The sequence below is a fragment of the Cervus canadensis genome, chromosome 15 (genome assembly GCF_019320065.1).
Source record: "Cervus canadensis isolate Bull #8, Minnesota chromosome 15, ASM1932006v1, whole genome shotgun sequence".
In the NCBI taxonomy this organism is placed as follows: domain Eukaryota; kingdom Metazoa; phylum Chordata; class Mammalia; order Artiodactyla; family Cervidae; genus Cervus; species Cervus canadensis.
In genome coordinates this window covers 43,711,026-43,729,650 of record NC_057400.1, presented here as the reverse complement: position 1 = coordinate 43,729,650, position 18,625 = coordinate 43,711,026, and the positions used below count along the sequence as shown (strand labels likewise).

General features: G+C 38.4%; 1 protein-coding gene across 3 annotated transcripts in view; it reads left to right on the top strand.

The window, feature by feature from the left end:
* FIGN (fidgetin, microtubule severing factor) overlaps nucleotides 1-17,664 on the top strand; it is a 129,741-nt gene extending 112,077 nt beyond the window's left edge. For 2 of the 3 annotated variants that reach the window (XM_043487690.1, XM_043487691.1), the window contains 2 exons: nucleotides 9,169-9,424; nucleotides 9,952-17,664. In XM_043487690.1, the coding sequence (XP_043343625.1) occupies nucleotides 9,322-9,424; nucleotides 9,952-12,206 (2,358 nt within the window). In that variant the 5' untranslated portion in view covers nucleotides 9,169-9,321 and the 3' untranslated portion in view covers nucleotides 12,207-17,664. The remainder of the gene's footprint in view (nucleotides 1-9,168; nucleotides 9,425-9,951) is intronic. The other variant, XM_043487692.1, reaches the window with a different exon arrangement.
* The last annotated feature ends 961 nt before the right edge of the window (nucleotides 17,665-18,625 follow it).

Here is an 18,625-nt window from a genome sequence, read left to right as displayed (position 1 = left end):
ATAGTAATGTTATCTCAGCAGAATCCTTTTTTAAAATAAATATTCAGAACACATAGGAAGTGTGCCGTACTTGCGGCATTTGGCTTTCTCTTTCTGGACCAGTCATACAGGCTGGATCCTGTGACTCTGGCACGGGGCTTTCAGGTTGTGTTAACCCCGTTCATCCCTGCACGCTACAGCTCACCTGTTATTTACACACATAAGAGGGTTGATACTGCAGAACAAGGGGAGTGCTCTGTTGTGACACAGAACATACATATTCATTAGCCCTGGCAGTCCCTATGGACATGTGTGTGTGCCCTGATGATCTTCGTATGACAAAAAGAACTGGAGTGGGGGAAGGGTAGATGGCCTTAATGGATTGAAAACGTATATGGAAAAAGGGAAGAGACAGAATGAGAAATGAAAGGCCATAAAGTAACAACTTTAAAGGTTAACTACAAAGCACGATTTGAAGTGATTAAAATTGTCTAAAATCATTCACAGCGATAGAATTACATCTGATTCAACATGGTAATATCAGTCCTCTTACCCACTAACCCTCAAACTGTTTCCCTTGCAATAGTTGACAACACCTGACACTTAATACTAAGATTCAGAGTGTGAATCATCTGTATATTTTAAATTGCATGTATACACATACTTGTGCATTCTTTTGAATTAATTATGGTAGGATATGCACAAAATTTTGGACACTGCTTTTTACTTGATTTAGATGATAATTCAAAAACTTGTACACATATGCTTTTGTAAAACTGCAAAGAGGAAAACCCACAAATCTAAACTATAATTTTAAAATATATGGATTTTCTGTGAATGTGATTGTATGTTCACTTGAATACTTTTACGCATGGGAAATTTTATGACCCCCACAGGAGAAGAATAATTATTTATTTAAATTGTCCTAACCCTCATCCATGCTTCCAGGATCCCTCACCTGAAGCTAAGTACTAGTTTCCTAATTTATCTCTCAGTTTCTGCTCTTGCTTTCTTGTAGGCCTTATTTAAAATAGAAGAATTGTTGAAGGATAGGGAAGCCTGGCACGCTGTAGTCCATGGGGTCGTTAAGAGTCAGACACAACTCAGCAGCTGAACAACCAACAATTCTTCTATTTATGGTTTGCTTCAAGTATTAGGCTGTCTGTCTTGCTAATGTATTAAACACAAGACTGGTGGCCTAAAAGTGATATTTCTCTCATCAATGTAACTTGCTTTGCATAGTGCTTAGGCATTCATCCTCATAAATGCAGTCATTCTCTTATATGTGTGTCTTGACTGTTAAAAATGATGACCTATGGGACCCATGCATACCAAGTTTCAACCTCATTATGAAATACTGGCAAAAAAACATTTTTATACTTGGTCACATTTTGATGAATGAATATTTTGTTGCCATGAATAAAATTTAATGCATTTTAGGGAAACTGATTCAGATCATAAGCTACCCACAAATTTAATTGAAGGACAGGGTATATGCCATTCTAGTCCAAGTCATGATGTCTGTAATATTGAATACTTGCTTTTAAAGCCTAAAAGGATGACATATAGAATAAGATCAGTTGCTTATCCAGATATCACCTACCCAACAAATTTCTATAAGAATTAAGTAGCATAAGTTTGGAGTAACTTAAAGTCTCAAAAGTTGTACTAGAAGTTATGATTGACTATTACTATTAAATGAAGTATTGGTTTGTGGAATAAGAACCTATGGCATATTTGGGGAGAATATTTGGAATGGCGGAGACTTAATGTGGAAAACAACTAGAAAAAGTATCTAACAAATCAAAGCAAGCAGGGGGGAACACTGAAATGGCAGCAGTCTGGAGACCAGTGTTTTTAAGGAATCATTTCTCATTTTACACCGTTGTACTAGTGACACTGAATCAGCAAGGAAAATATCAAATATTTTCCCTGTGCTTTGAGTAGGAGGGCAGGAATGCGTCTAATAAAAAGAATTTGGAAAATTTTAATCTAAAGGCACTACTTTTTTTAAGTTTTAAAGTACTATACTTGCTGGTTTTCAAGAAAATGTACTTAAGTGGAAAAACTAAAGCTTGAAGCTTCAGAGTGAAATCATAATTTTAACTGCTTATGTGACCAGCAGATACTGTAGAAATATCTGATGTTGTAATAGGAAGTTGGAGTTTCATGACAAAGTAGAGAGGGCATGCCATGTCTAGTGGGACCTCAGATTTGGCCAATGGTTGCCAGGCAAGAATGAGAGCTAGTCTTATAAGATCAATCAGCTTGTCTTGAAAAAGTGGGATATACGGAAATACAGTTTCTTTTATTATGAAGTTGACTGATTTTTAAAACTCTGGACTGGCCAAACAAAACATAGTTACAGGTTATGTGCTGCCTTCTGGCTGTCAGGTAGCAATTTCTCTATATTGGATGGTGAAGTATTTAAACTATATTTACTAAGGACCATTTAGCCATAAATGCCTTTGTGAGTTTTAAAAAGGCTTGCTTTATGCAAATAAGGTAGAGTAGGGGGAGGGAGTAATTTGCTGCAAACTGTATTATAATTTGGAGTCTTGAGGTATGAAAGTGTGATTTAAAGAGAAAACTCTTTGACAGTATTGCTATATAATTAGAATATCTTATTTTCAGACTGTGGGCTGTGAGATCATCCTTAACTGGTTTTAAATATCTGTTGTTTCTTACTTGTGGTCTCCACAGTGAGTCACAAACACCGTAAAGAATAAATACTATAAAATAGTTTGAATTTTTGACATCTTTTTGATTAAGAAGATCATGCTCTGTGTTTTGCTGAGTATGAAAGAATTCCTATCCCTTTCTTACAACCAACATACCTAATGGAAAATTTCCTTTTCAGTAGCTGTCCAGACGTTGAAGAAAAAGTGATTTATAAATTCTAGGAGTCATTTTAGTTCTTCTTCTGTCTAGTCAGTTTTATTTTGTTTTGTGTTTAATTCATCTCTGGCTTTTTCAAAATAAATGCATACCAAGAAACACTTGTGTAGCAGGTCACAGTTGGAAATTATTTTCCCAAATATTGCTGCTTTAGGTAACCTTAGTAACAATCCAGTAAGGTATATGTGTGTGTGTGCTCAGCCGTTTCAGTCCTGTCTGACTCTGTACAGCGACCCTGTGGACTGCAGCCTGCCAAGGTCCTCTATCCATGGAATTCTCCAGGCAAGAATACTGGAGTGCGTTGCCGATGCCCTCTTCCAGGGGATCTTGCTGACCCAGGGATAGAACCTGGTTTTCTCCTGTGGCTCCTGCATTGGCAGGTGGGTTCTTTACCACTAGCACCACCTGGGAAGCCCCCTGCTAAGGTATATGATACCATTATTGTCTATATTTAATGGCTGAAAAAAGTGAGTATAATATACTTAGATGATGTCACCAAGATTAGAACAAATAAGTGAAGGCATGGATCAGGGCCAGTGGTCTGATTTTCAAGCTCAGGATATTCACTCTTCAGACAAAATTCTAGGACCTTCTTTATGTTTTCTCCAGTCCATTCTATCCCAACAATCCAGTAGTGCCTCCAAATAAAACACTGTGTTAGATAGTCTTCAACCTCATAGTGCTCCATGACAAGTGAAGTACTGAACTATAGCGGAGGCTGTCTGGATTGGGGACTAGGTCATTAGAAAGATCTAATCTCTAAAATCCAAGTTTAAGAGACGTTAGAATGTGAAATTATAAAGAATGCAGAAAGCTGGAAAAGTTCATTGTCTGGTAAATGGATCCCCTTGATTTAATTTCTTAGCATTGAACCACAAGGCTTTATACACATAGTGGACCCTCAGTTTGTTGACTAATTAAGATATACAGTTCCTATATCATATTCAGTTTATAAAGGACTTTCATTTTGGTGTTCTGAAGATGGAGCCTATTTAAATTGATTAAGGAGAATGTATATTTCTCTGTTTGTACCCTTCACTTTTCACCTGATACTACTTTTAAATATGATATCACATTTTCAGTCTAAGAGTTACTAGGAAATGGACTAAGGAAGATTTCAGATCAATTAGATTAGAACAGGTCATACTAGATACTGCTGTGTTGGCCTCTTGGCTTATGAGAGTGGGTACACAAAAGGAGAATGCTCTTAGTCTGTAGGAGATTTCAATTGGTCATCACTCTGCTTGAAGGATAAAGGTAAGTAGATAACTGCATGGAGCCAGTTTTCAGTGCCAGGAAGTTTATAGTCCCCCTCTTAAACTACTTTTTTTTTTTTCCTTTTGGAGGATAATTGCGTGATACAATGTTGTGATGGTTTCTGCCCTATATCTACATGAATCAGCCATAGGCATACATATGCCCCTCCCTCTTGAACCTTCCTCCCATCTCCCTCCCCATCCCACCCCTCTAGGGTGTCACAGAGCACCAGCTTTGGGTTCCCTGCATCAAACAGCAAATTTCCACTGGCTATCTCTTTTACATCTGGTAATATATATGTTTCAATGTTTATGTTTCAATGTATATGTTTCAATGCTACTCTCTCAAATCATCCCACCCTCTCCTTCCCCCACTCTGACCAAAAGTCTGTCCTTTCTGTCTCAGATGTCTCTGATTATTCAGTGAATGTATTTGCTACTGTCTACTTGAAATTTTGAATGTTCTGTGTTAGTTCTGCCATTTCCTACCTAGCAGATGATGAATCTGTTGCATTATTAGGCTAAGGGGGCTGTCAACTATTAAAATTACTTTATTATATTTACACCAGTAGTGTTTGTTTTCTAGAGAGAATCTTGGTAAGTATAGTGTGCAGTTTGTTTGTTTTTAAATGATAATGAAAGGTTCAGAAGTACAGTAGCCCAAAGGCGTCTAATAGGTGTAAGGATGTCATGCAGGCCTGTGTAAGCGCTATGCAGCTTTTAGAGCAAGCCTGCCATGCCTGCAGGTGTTTGCCTCAGGTGCCTGCCCTTAGGAAGTCTGAGAAAACCTGCAAATGAAGGCAGAGTCCCTGATGGCCAGAATTACCCTACAGGAACCTTGTAGAAGGGAGCAGCTTTTATATACCTCGTGAACTTTGAATAGCATATGTTAGGAGTGTGAGTGGGGCAGTCTTAGATTAATATTTCCAGGAATGTGTGCTAAAAATACTTTCTAGAAGACCTGGTTTTTTTAATCCCAATTTCCTCCTATTCTGCAAGTTGTTTTTATGCCCGTCATTTTTCTGTGTAACAGTTTCTTTATCATTTTGAAGCTGTGACAAAACTTTTAAGGATGCCACAGTTGTTTTGCTTCAAACTAATTAAAGTGTCAAATAGAAGAAATAAAGCAATGAGGCAGCAACTGTTTAGTAATTAAATCTGTTATAAAATGGTCAGTAATGATAAGAATGGAAAATGTTATCCAAAGTGACCAGTTTTATGGGAACTATAGACTTGTTCAATTATATATACATAAATTCATCCTATTACAATAAAATAACAAAATGCTTAGGCTTTTTACTATAGTATCTGTCATCCTTGTGAACACTTAAGGTATCTTAAAAGCAATTTTCTGTTAAATTACATATTTTAAAAACAAACACATTGCATTGTGAAATTTGCCAGCTGTTTTCTTAAGAATTTTATGATACTTTCAAAAATAAAAATTGATGTTTTGGAACAATTCTTCAATTATCTTGAACTGTTTTTCTTACTTTCCACTGTTTTCTGAATTTTTATTGTTCCTATTAAGCTATTTCTAGACGGCAGTGGGAGTTATTGTGCTGGAGTCCTGTTTCTAATAACATTAAAATAGTATTGTTTCTGAGGTTTTTCTCTTCATGTTCCAAAGAGAAACCATATACAAGCTTTTTTTAAAACCCATCTTATTATTTGGGTGCCAAGTTAAATGACACGCATGTGCTACTTCTTACAGATAACAGCAGTGTAATCAAAGGGAGTGTGATAGTTTGTTTAAAGAACATTTGGCTCTTCATTTTTCTTCCATTGCACGTCAGAACTATCACCACAAATAAATAGAACAATAATAATGACAATGAAAAGAAGTTTCATTAGTTCTATTTCTAATTAGTACTAAAATTCAAGAAACTGAGGAAGAAGTTCTTTGTGCTCCTATAGATCAGGACAGTCTCCTGAACACTGGCTTCTTGAGCGCCTACTAATATTAGGAACTAGTTTATGGTTTAGCTATTAATTTATACTTTCAAATGCTATTAATGATTTTAAAGTAAATAAATACTCATGTTTCAGGGGATGTGAATAATTCTGTTCTCTTAAGGTTATTTAACAGAAGCTCAATCTTAACTTTTGCAGCCTTGCTTATTAGGTTGTTATTTAGTATGAATCAATAAATAAACTTTCAGTTATCTTGGTAAGCACATCCAAAAATAGCATGAGAATCAAAAGGCAATGGTGTATCCAGTAATTGTTCCAAATAAATAATTTTGATAGGATTTTTGCTTAATTTCAGATGAAATAGAAATCTTAAGAAATTTAATTATTTTTGCTAGAGTGAAACTATGCAGTTAAACTATGCATTTTACTACCCAGTGAAAATGGCCAACCTGTTTTATTTAAATTTTATATTCCTGTCTTTCACAGTGACTATAACTTACTAAAAAACTTGTGCATATATTTTACAAATGATTAATTTACAAGGAAAATTTTAAGCCCAATGGAGGTGAAAGTTGCCCCTTTTGGTTATTTTTTAAAATAATTATTCTAAACCTAAAGTGGTCTCATTTTTAAAAAATCAGACACTTTTTTTAATAGAAAAAATCATGTTTGTTATGTATGTTTGTTGAATAATGCCAATAATGACTTAGCTCAGCTAACTGAAAGGAAGCCAGACCTTTCATGGGTGTGTGTGTGTACATGTGTGTGTATGTGTTGTGTTTGTGAAAAAAATTCCATTGCCTGTGACTCCTAAATTATTTTTGAGACCTTTTTTTCAAGATACTTATTCATGTTTCTTCTGTATCAATCTAATCAAATTCCTACTCATAGCATATGTGTTTTCTTGTTTTCTCAACTCTGTATTTTGGTAATCTTTTAAAGAAAAAAAATCCTAATAGAAATTCCCTGGAAATAATTTACAGGACTAATGAATTTGTAGGTCTTTTAGACAGTTCTACATTACAGTCACATTAATATTCTCTCGTTTTTATAAGGCTTGAAAGTAAATCCCATGACACTAGAAGAATTTAGATACTGATTACTTGCGATTGGTTCCTGGTGATTTGCTGTTAATAATTTCCAGTTGAATTTAATGAAAGTATGATTCCTGAAATGCTGCTTCATTAAAATTGCATCTTTTCCCCTTTAAGTGTGGTCTCGGTCATTTCACCCATTTTGCGGTGTGTTTTCCTCCCCCTTAAAAAGTAATGATTGAGAAAGCAGAAACAATTAAGAATCTCACTTTAGTTCTTCCTAGAAGACTCCCCTGCACGCCACCGCCCCCCCCCGCAACACAATCCGGAGTTCCTCTTAAGTGAAATGATGCAAGCTACACTTTATCAGGACTTTATAATATATTCTTTCCAATTGATGAGATTATTTTTTAAAATACAGTTTTAAAAGAGAGACATGATGATTTGGGGGGAGATGCAGAAAAGTAAAGAATCTATTGTGTATACAAGAGAAGTAAGGTATTTAGATTTTTTTTACTAAAAAATTCATTATATATTCATATATATGAAGCTTGATTAAGTTATACAGTGCAGCATTCAGATTTAATTTTAACTGAGATGGTGATTTGCAAATGAATATCTACATGGATCCTTTTTTAAAATCCAAATGCAAATGAGTACAATTGCAGTAAAATATATTTGCAAATGAATCCTGTTGCTTTATTCATTTATTGTGTAATTACTGCAATCCTTCCCACCTTGTTTTCAGTATTTCTTAATCATTAAGTCGGAAGCCTGACAGCAGTGCCAGCCCTGGCATGATTCTCTTTGACTAAAACCTTGTAAATTAACACAATTAGCACAGCATCATCCTGCTAATTAACTTCCAGTGTCTGGTGCAGTGGTTTTGCAAACAAGGAAGAGGGAGTCAGAAGGGAATCGACATGCCATTCTGTTACCAAACTCCGTGCTATGTTCAGTTTAGCTCCGTAAGTCAGAGCTGGCCATGCCAGAAGCCAGAGTCAGGTAATGAAGAGCTAAAGGGGTTGGAGGAGGAAAGCATAAGGGGGTAGAAGCTGTCAACATAGACTGCAGTAATTCAGAAGGGAGCTGATGCCACAGATGCTTCATTTAGACCAGACCTCCTCCTTATCAAGGAATCGCTGCCAGAGGGCACAAGAGAGTTTGCAAAATTCACTTAGGGTAATACAAAGGAGATTAAGGAAGCCTGCTTAATATAGCTGTATCAGAATAGGAAGTGTTCCAATCAAGAAGAGATTAGGAGGAGTCAGCACTGGGAAATAGAACAGGGTTCCAGTGCTCTTCTGTAACTAAGTATATGAGAGTCCTCAAGGGTACATTATAAATCCCTTTGGGTACTGGTTCCCTAATGTGGGAAGTAAGGTAATGTCTAAGGTCTCTCTGTAAACTGTAAAATTGAAATGATTCTCTAACTCTGCTTGATATTTTCTCTCTCTTTTTAAATATATTTATTTATTTGGCTGTGGTGGGTCTTAGTTGCAGCACTCGGGATCTTTCATTGCCGTGCACAGATTCTCTAATTGCGGCGTGCAGGCTCAGGCTCAGTCGTGGTGATCAGGCTTAGTCGCCCCACAGAGTGTGGGATCTTAGTTCCCCAACTAAGGATCAGACCTGCATTCCCTGCATTGCAAGGTGATTCTTAACCGCTGGGACAACCAGGGAAGTCCTTGCTTTGTATTTGCTCTTAAATGAGAAAATAGCCCTGTATAGTTGGCTACATAGTCATCTTGCTTCACTTAGTAGCAGATGATTGAGTTACATACATGTAGCATCTCATTTTCTCGTTGTACGTTCGAGTATGTGCCACTACACTTAGAAAAGAGTCAAAATCCAGATTCTCTCTGTTCTTATCTTCCCTTTTACCTGCTTCTTTCCTATCTCCCCCTTACTCTCTTCATGAATATATATGAATATATATGCATACATATATACATATATATATATTCTACCCTCTTAGTACCTTGGAAGCTGTAAGGCAGAGAGAAAGATGATAACAGAAGGAAGAAGAACACTAGCTAGAAGACCGACAGACAAGTGATGCTTGTTTTTTGTTTTTTTTTTTTCAGAGTTTCAACAACAGGACTGAGAGGCAGAAAGGAGCCAGTTGTAATTCATACCGAGTTGTAGGCTTTGTGTGATGAAAGCGATGGAGCGCTGCCTGGGAGATTGCTTTGCTGCACTCCACGAAGCAGATTTGAAACTGTCGTGGACCACTTTAGATGAGAGTTGGATTATGGAATGACCTGCTATGTCTGTGTCATATTGTTCTGCACAGGGAGCATTATACTGTGCTAACTAGGTGTTCAGTACCAAATAAGAGAGGTATCCTAGATGTGATCTGTCAGCTGTGTCTCATTTTTATATTGGTTAAAATATAAAACAGAAAGTGTGGTGTGAAGAGGCAGGATAGCTAGATATGGCACATGTTAATACTATCACGTGCTAGATGTTTAAAATGTATGCATATTATATTGTGAGAACCTGTGATTGAATTCTAATTTGACAGGGATGTGTGTGTACATATATATGTGTTTCTGTGTGTGTGTAGCAAGTAACTCTATGGGCTTAGCAGAAATAAATTTGCTTATTACTCAGGAATGAAAAAAATGTAGGTCTTCTACAGAGTTTTCATTTAAATTCAGTTTACTTTTTATCCAGGGCTGAAATTCAGTCCCTTTTCAGATGTGTGCATGGTAGAGACCATAATAGGTGTTATAAACTGTGGAAATCCTTTATAATGTCACTATCGTTGGTAGAAAATAACGGGTAACAAAAGAAGTTGGGTGGAAAAGCTTTAACAGTTCTGATGAGTATCTAAATAAATGAACCTTCTTCCCCCAAATCTTTAGGCTTGAAGATGCAGTGGACGCCGGAGCACGCCCAGTGGCCCGAACAGCACTTTGACATCACTTCCACCACTCGGTCTCCCGCCCACAAAGTTGAAGCTTACAGAGGTCATTTGCAGCGCACCTACCAGTACGCCTGGGCAAACGATGACATATCTGCTCTGACGGCATCCAACCTACTAAAAAAATATGCAGAGAAGTATTCTGGCATTTTGGAAGGCCCTGTGGACCGACCCGTGCTCAGCAACTACTCGGATGCACCATCAGGACTAGTGAATGGTCGGAAGAATGAAAGTGAACCCTGGCAGCCTTCCTTGAATTCAGACGCTGTTTATCCCATGAACTGTGTTCCGGATGTGATCACTGCCAGCAAAGCTGGAGTCAGTTCAGCCCTCCCTCCAGCAGATGTCTCTGCGAGCATAGGGAGCTCTCCTGGGGTGGCCAGCAACCTGACAGAACCTAGTTACTCGAGCAGTACCTGTGGAAGCCACACTGTACCTAGTCTTCACGCAGGGCTCCCGTCTCAGGAATATGCCCCAGGATACAACGGCTCCTATTTGCATTCTACGTACAGCGGCCAGCCCGCACCTGCACTTCCTTCACCGCATCCTTCTCCCCTGCACAGCTCCGGGCTCCTACAGCCGCCGCCGCCCCCTCCGCCGCCGCCAGCCCTGGTCCCAGGCTACAACGGGACTTCTAACCTTGCCAGTTACAGCTACCCCTCTGCTAGCTATCCTCCGCAGACTGCTGTGGGGTCGGGGTATAGTCCTGGGGGGGCGCCCCCACCTCCTTCAGCCTATCTGCCTTCAGGAATCCCTGCTCCCACACCCCTGCCCCCCACCACTGTTCCTGGCTACACCTACCAGGGCCACGGTCTGACACCGATCGCGCCCTCGGCTCTGACAAACAGCTCGGCGAGTTCTCTCAAAAGGAAAGCTTTCTACATGGCAGGGCAAGGAGACATGGACTCCAGTTATGGAAATTACAGCTACGGCCAACAGAGGTCCACACAGAGTCCTATGTACAGAATGTCCGACAGCAGCATTTCAAACTCAAACCGGGGGAATGGCTTTGACAGAAGTGCTGAAACATCATCCTTGGCATTTAAGCCAACGAAGCAGCTAATGTCCTCTGAACAGCAGAGGAAATTCAGCAGCCAGTCCAGTAGGGCTCTGACCCCTCCTTCCTACAGTACTGCTAAAAATTCATTGGGATCGAGATCCAGTGAATCCTTCGGCAAGTACACGTCGCCCGTGATGAGCGAACACGGGGAGGAGCACAGACAGCTGCTCTCTCACCCCATGCAGGGCCCCGGACTCCGCGCAGCTACCTCAGCCAACCACTCCGTGGACGAGCAACTGAAGAATGCAGACACACACCTCATCGACCTGGTAACCAACGAGATTATCACCCAAGGACCGCCAGTGGACTGGAACGACATCGCAGGTCTCGACCTGGTAAAGGCTGTCATTAAAGAGGAGGTTTTGTGGCCTGTGTTGAGGTCAGACGCGTTCAGTGGACTGACGGCCTTACCTCGGAGCATCCTTTTATTTGGACCTCGGGGAACAGGCAAAACGTTACTGGGCAGATGCATAGCTAGTCAGCTGGGGGCCACGTTTTTTAAGATCGCTGGTTCTGGACTTCTCGCCAAGTGGTTAGGAGAAGCAGAGAAGATCATCCACGCCTCTTTCCTCGTGGCCAGATGTCGTCAGCCCTCAGTGATTTTCGTCAGTGACATTGACATGCTTCTCTCCTCTCAAGTGAGTGAGGAACACAGTCCAGTCAACCGGATGAGAACCGAATTTCTGATGCAGCTGGACACTGTGCTGACGTCGGCTGAGGACCAAATCATAGTGATCTGTGCCACCAGTAAACCGGAAGAGATAGACGAATCTCTTCGGAGGTACTTCATGAAACGACTTTTAATCCCACTTCCTGACAGCACAGCAAGACACCAGATAATAGTACAACTGCTCTCACAGCACAATTACTGTCTCAGTGACAAGGAGTTTGCACTGCTCGTCCAGCGCACAGAAGGCTTTTCTGGGCTAGACGTGGCTCATCTGTGTCAGGAAGCGGTGGTGGGTCCCCTCCATGCCATGCCAGCCACAGACCTTTCAGCCATTATGCCCAGCCAGTTGAGGCCGGTTACGTATCAAGACTTTGAAAATGCTTTCTGCAAGATTCAGCCTAGCATATCTCAAAAAGAGCTTGATATGTATGTTGAATGGAACAAAATGTTTGGTTGTAGTCAGTGATAACTTCTTTAAAAAAAAAAAAATGTGATGAATGTTGGCGTGCACACACACATCAAACCTGCTACATAGGGTATAGATCCCCTTTTCAGTAGTGTTTAAATCGCAAAGGGTACTGGGGAAGAAGACGATTCAGTTGCATCTTTCGAGTCAGGGTAGATTTGGAGGAAGAAGGCATCCAGTGAGACCTTCGGATGTGAAAGCCCCAGATGACAGAAAGCATCTGCCGATGCTCAGTTCAGTTCAAGCTAGACAACACTCACCAAGGAGCAAGGTGCAAGTGTGTTGATTTCAGAAGGACGTGAACCTCGTGTGTTGATTCCATTCTGCTGTTCTCGAGATTTAGTTGCTGTCAAGTGCCTGGAGTGGTGCTTTATTTTTTGTTTGCCTCACAATTACATTGGTGGCATGTGCTAATATAAAGAGCTTTAACTTCAAACATTATTGGACTAAAGAGATGAACGGTTGTGTTTCGACAGAAAACCAGATTTTTGCCATTTTAAGAGCAACAGTATTCCTCAATCCTGTCTGTTCTGCAGTATTAAGCTAAGAACAGGTAAAACAGGGTAACGGTAATCTGGACCTTAATTTCTGCAGTTCATTTCTTTTAATGTTCTTGTCTGCAAAAACTCAGGAAAGTGATTGTGTTTTGTACAGTACCTCAAAGGAATGTGTTGAAAGCACTATGTACTGCTGAGAGTAATGGGATAGGCTTCAATGTTACTTTATATTAAAATGTATGTTTACCTCAACAATTGGAAAATAGCAAGGAAAATTACTTTGAATGTATCCGGAAAAATACTGACGCGTGATACAGCTGAATATTTACAATTTAAAGTAAAAATGGAAGGATTTTTTAAAAAGGTTCTTTCACTAATTATGGGGAATTAACCAGAGCAGAATAATTCTTTATATCAATACCTGCAAGAGTTCTTCGTACATTGCTCCTTGATAACGAAGTGAAAATATTCTTAAAAGGTACACTGGTTAATGGAAAGCTATTTACTCAGTTTGTGTTAGTGTCTGGAACAGTCAGCCACAAGACCTGTTTAGGACCCTGAAAGTCACAGTACCTAAAAACTAGGACTGTCTTTTTCCTGCAGAGGTGGTAATGGTGGTGGTGGTGATTTGCCAGTTCTCTCTGAAAACTGCTGGAAATGGTGTCATTCTCTTCACTAATCTAGCTTATAGGCTTGCCATGCTTTTGACAGAATGCAGAAGATAGCAGCCAAAACCAACAAGCAAACAAACAAATAAATACAGAAAGCAACCAACCAACTTATATATGTCCACAGAGAATATGTCTGCATCCCCTCTCCTTCTTTTGGACTCCTCTCTTGTCAGTGCAATTTTGCTTCTCATTTTGAAATCTTCTGGGCTGTAGTGCTCCCACATTCATTTCTACCTCAGTTTTGTTACATTTCTCCTGGAAAGTCAAGTAGACGATTGGAAGTAGACACACACACACACACACACACACACACACACACACGTGCACACATCCACATGCACACACACACCAACAGATACAGCTTGCCAAATGTGTTACTTTGTTTTCTTTCATCTTTTCCTATAAATCTAGTTTCCAAAAGATATCAATCTTCACCCCTCACTTCCACCTGGGCCCACCCCGACTGCAACAGTGTATGTAGCATTTTTCTTAGTTTCCCTCTCCTTTGCTGCTCCCCAAGTTGTTCTTTGTATCCTTTTAATGCTTTATGTGCAACTTTACATTGCTAGCTGACTGATGTTGGGCAATGCCTCTGAACTGACACAGAGTAGGCCGTAGCCTCCCAAAGCCACTGCCCGTGCAGAAGCAGTACAGCCTGGCTTTTTGAATGTATTTTTCCTGTTTTTATTTTTAATTTTATTATTATTATTTTTTTTTTTAGTTGAGAGATGCAGTAACAAAACTGTTGCAAAGCACTGGCGTTTTATGTATTCAAAAAGTGATGTACATTTTTACAGACTTTAAATAAATGCAATGAGAAGCCCTAAGAAAGGTCTTTCTGTTATTGTTTTGTTTTCCTTCCATATTTTTTTTTTTTTACTGATTTCATCCGCAATGTCAAATTCTCTGAAATGCTTAACATAGAGAAAGCTAATGAAGGACATCATGATATTTCTGAGATTTTATGATGCTTAATCATTACTCCCCTTTTTTCTTAATTTCTTGCTAAAAACTGAGCAGATGAACTAGAATTAAATTTACCATGATTTTCTATCAATTAAACCTGTTCTTACATATACATATTCCATATTAAAAAGTAGTGCCTTTCATTAAGGATATAAAAAGTAATATTTAAGTACTTCCTCTGCTTTTCACAAGTGAATAAACACTACAGTCGTGTTCTGGCGCTACCCTGCACAGGTCCCTTATTGTAAGGAAATTCTAATATCCCCATTAAATTGTAGGTTCATATTGATCTCACTGACAAGTTTACTTTTGCACAGTGCTGACCTATTTTCAGTCTTTTGGATGTCACATTTCACTTCTGCCAACATGCTGTGTTCGCTTGAAAGCAACTGGCAAGTTTTGACAAACCCAATCTTATTTAGACAACTTTGGAAAATCCAGTATTGACCCACATTTCTGTGGCTAGTAAGAGTTAATGCCAAATATATGACTGCACTATTGTGTTTTACACTCATTTATAAAACTGAAAATAAAGTCACGCATATTGGCTTTTAGCTTTAAATGACTTAAAAATTACTTTTGAGCTATGAGTGGTCAAAAATCCATGTATTGAGGCAGAAGCTGAAGTTGTGTGTGAATTTCATTGAGCCTAATGAATACTAGGATTTGATCTCTTAAGAAATTGGGCATGCTGAAGAAATGAAGATCTGTTGAAGGAGATAAGGCTGACCTTTGAGGAGGTAGTGCTCTCCTGTGAGTCTTTGATTCTTCGTGGCAGCATTTTGAGCTCGCCTATGGACTAGCCTAGTAATGAGCTCTATTCTGACCATCCTTTCTTGAGCTTGGGGTGGGGGTGGGGTACCACATCCTGAGAATTGAATGTGTACAATCAGTGATGGTACAACTGAGTGATGGGGCTTCATAGTCTTGGCCTCTTTGACTGCTAAGAATTTGGAGAAGGCTACTAATGAAGGTAAGGTAATGAGCCAGTCCAAATCTCTTGCCGTCTGGCCAGGGGATTTGAGCCAGTCTACTTAACAGCCCCTAATTTCTTTCTTCACAACTGCAGTAACATTTCCAACAGGGACAAAAAGGAAGTGAAGGAAACTACTTCAGTAGAAGGATCAATAGAAATTCAAGAGGTAGTTCATAATGACCTTATGTGTGACACAAATGGAAATACTCTACACTTCTGGCATGCTTCTCACCAAAATATTTAGAACGTTAGTGACAATATAGAAAACTTTGCTGACTGAGCTGATCAATGGAATGTGAAGGCAGTATACTTTAAGGCTATTTACTTTCACACAGAATGTTTATCTATTAGTCAGTTTGTATTCTACTCAAATGCAGATAGACGGGTATAATGTTTTCTTGTGCATTTGAAACCTATCAAGGAGAAAATAAACCATTCCACTCAAATACATAGGCCAAACACCATCTGGGCCAGTGATAAAAACTATCCAGAGGCTATGCTATGTAAAATACCAAGGTCAATTTACATCAGTTGCATAGTACTTGGCTATGCAGTTTTCAGAAGAATACATCCAAAAAAGTCCAAATTAATTCCCACAATAGTTTGTTGTAAATTTAAATATATTTGTGGGTTGGATATATGTTTTTGATTCATATAGAATTTATTTCTCTGAAAATGTGTCCAACTCCAAGCAGAAAGTTACTTTTATAATCTCATTCTCATGGGTTTTTATTTTTCTTTTTTAACAAGAATTGGGTATCATGATCATTGAAACAATTTTGCAAAGTGAAAGGGACACAGTTTGTTGAACTATTGAGGCCACTAAAGTTCTAATATATATACATATATATATATAATTAGCGTGTATGTTTGTGTGTATGTATGTGTGCTGTTTTCACCACCAACTATTTGAACTTTAAAACTGTCTATTTTACATTACTCGGAAACAACTGGTTACTTCCTCTCTTCATATATGCAGAGATATACATGACCACTTTACAATTCAAAGCATTTCAATGTTTTTTCTTTTGAAAAGTAAAGCCTTCAGTTGTTGAATCACCTGCTGATTTTCATATGAAGCACGTTAGCAAACATGGAGCTATTAGTGTTTCAGAATTCAAAACCAGCTGTACTTGTGACTAACTCACACATGAACTGAAGCTCACAGTCTGCTAAGACCTCTGGTTGACATTCGATTTTGAACCTGCCAGATGCATTTGTGTGAACCAGGGATACTGCATCTTTAATGAACAAGTCTCTTCTCTTTCCCCTGTTTTTAAATACAACACAAGCAGTGTAGCACTAGGTACTGCAATTGTCAAAGACAATTAGACTGGAAGCAGGAAAATTTCACCTCCCTGTCTCAGTGATATGTAGAATGTCGGCAGCATGGGTCAGCCTTGGCACAGAGTTGTGTGAGAATATATGAATCAGTCCTATAGAATGTTAAATATTTATAAAATGGTTCTGGAGTACACCAAGCTTGGGAGCACATTCATTCTTTTTGTTGTCCTATGATACAAAAAGAGCTAAAGTTTATTTTCAGGCTTAAAACATTCTCATTCCTCTCCCCCACCTTTTTTTCTCCCTCCCTCTCTCTGTCTGCCTGTGTGAGTGTGGGTGTGTTTCCTTGTGGATTATATACAGTTGCTAGAGAATATTCATTTCTATTTTTTTTTCTTTTTTCATCTGACGTATATTCAAACATTGTTCTTTATAACCATTTCTACCTCATTGCTACATATTGTACATGTAGTATTTATTTGTTGTCTTTTTTTGAATGTCATGCATTTCGTAAGAAAAAGACTTGTCCTTGAACTTGAACAGTCTACCTCAGAAAGACTGTCTTTACACTGAACAGTATTAGCAACCTAAACGATAAGACGCATTAGCGAAGTGTGGCAGGGTAGATAATGCACGAGTACTTGGGATATTGATGGACTTTTAATTGTACTCATAACACAAGACTGCTTAAAAGAACTTAAAAGAAATTATGCACTGTGTAGGTCTTCATCAATGTCCCATCTGGGGCATAATATACAGAATACAGCTTTATTTTTATGTGCCCATCTCTGAGAAATGTGTTAGCATTCTCAAGTATTTTACACTGGCAATCTGGCTACTTAAACTAAAACATTTTTATATTCTTTTGACTGACAGCTTTAGCTCTTAAATTTAAGAGAAATAATGGTACTTAATTATTTTTAACTGCAGTCTTCAGTGATTTTAAATGCCTTCATTTTAATTCTGTGACTCCTGATATAAATTAATAAAATACAATGCAGTTGCAAGGACCTGCATAACTTTAAAAAAAAAAAAAAAAAACCAAAAAAATAGTAAATGGCACTTCCCAAAGGAAATAACAACATGGAGTCTTGGGTGCTTGCAAGTTCCGTAACTGAAAGCATTTTGTTTCTAATTTCCCTTTATAACATGTATTTGTTTATTGAAGTAATTGTACAACTAATGGCACATCAAATTACTTTGTATGAAGTGTTTTATATTTTACTATTTATTTTAGCATTTGTTCTTTTTCTCTACCAGCTCTATATTACAGTAGCAAAAGAAAACATACTTTTAAAAAAATGCTGAAAGGGGTCCACCACACACCCAATCGCGAATGGACTTTTAAAGTTGCTTGTCAGCAAATTGTGGATATTTTACAAAAGCAAATGAACTGTGACAATCCACAACTCCCACAGATGTGAATTCAGAAATACATCTGAAAACTCCCGGTATGCCTGACAATCTATTCTTTAAGTTTCATTAACAAAGTGTCACCCAGTCCTTTCACTTACAATTCCTTGCAGGAATGTATTGTCTAGAGGCTGTCTAGTAGTGATTAAGAGAGGGGTTTTGTTTTGTTTTGTTTGTTTACTGTATTAGGTGAGGAATGCCATATTTCTTGTCAGCTAACAGTACTTGTCTGAGACAGAAATAAAAAAAGAAAGAAAAAGAAACCTAACTAATTAAAATTTCTGTGCACTTTGCTTCCTTGACCATATTGATTTTATTTGCTTAAATTGAAACAAGACGCTGGATTTGACCAGATTTTGACCCCCTGAGAGAAGAAAAGCCCTATATAGTACATGTTTCTTTGGGTTATTCTAGTACTGTTTGCTTATTTGTTCTGCAAATTCCAAATCATTTTTTGTGTGCATTATTTTGCATCTGCTGAAACTAAATGTATTATTATTGCACTCATTAAAAATGAAACAATCCATTTCTCTTGGAAAAAAAATGACAAGCTTTAGATGATGAAAGCTTAAATTATCCATCACTTGCAAAATGAATTCATATAATTTGTGA